This window comes from Herpailurus yagouaroundi, unplaced genomic scaffold, assembly GCF_014898765.1.
Source record: "Herpailurus yagouaroundi ecotype Mexico unplaced genomic scaffold, PumYag 182, whole genome shotgun sequence".
NCBI classification, from domain to species: Eukaryota; Metazoa; Chordata; class Mammalia; order Carnivora; family Felidae; genus Herpailurus; species Herpailurus yagouaroundi.
This window is the reverse complement of record NW_024412413.1, coordinates 59,869,268-59,869,639: the sequence shown is the minus strand read 5'-3', so window position 1 is coordinate 59,869,639 and position 372 is coordinate 59,869,268. Positions and strand designations below refer to the sequence as shown.

At 78.2% G+C, this 372-nt stretch overlaps 1 protein-coding gene across 8 annotated transcripts in view; it reads right to left on the bottom strand.

Moving 5' to 3' along the window:
- The window catches only part of SMARCC2 (SWI/SNF related BAF chromatin remodeling complex subunit C2), a 20,044-nt gene extending 19,732 nt beyond the window's left edge, over nucleotides 1-312 (bottom strand). For 4 of the 8 annotated variants that reach the window (XM_040491742.1, XM_040491743.1, XM_040491747.1 and 1 more), the window contains exon 1: nucleotides 156-312. In XM_040491742.1, coding sequence (XP_040347676.1) covers nucleotides 156-266 — 111 coding nt within the window. In that variant the 5' untranslated portion in view covers nucleotides 267-312. The remainder of the gene's footprint in view (nucleotides 1-155) is intronic. The other 4 variants (XM_040491746.1, XM_040491749.1, XM_040491744.1 and 1 more) reach the window with 2 other exon arrangements.
- Nucleotides 313-372: the final 60 nt, after the last annotated feature.

Below are 372 nucleotides of genomic sequence, written 5' to 3'. Positions count from 1 at the left end.
AGGGGCGCGGGGCGCGGGCGGGCGCGCTGGGGCTGCTCCGGAGGCCGCGGGGGAGGGGCCGCGGGCCGCCCGAGGGTGGGCAGGAACCGGTGGGAGCTGCGGGGCCTCGGTCCCTTTGTCCCGCCCCCGGCCCCCGCGCGGCCCTGCCCGCGTACCTTCTTGTAGTTCTTGCCGAGCCAGAGCCGCACGTTGTCGAACTGGGTCACGGTGTCCGCGGCCTCGTAGTACTTCACGTTGGGCCCGCCGTCCTTCTTCCGCACCGCCATCTTCTCGGGCTCGGGCCCCGCCGCCGCCGCCCGCCCCGCTCAGCTCAGCTCCCGCCTCCTCCGCCTCCTCCTCCGCCCGCCTCCCGCCGCCTCCCGCCGCCGCGGC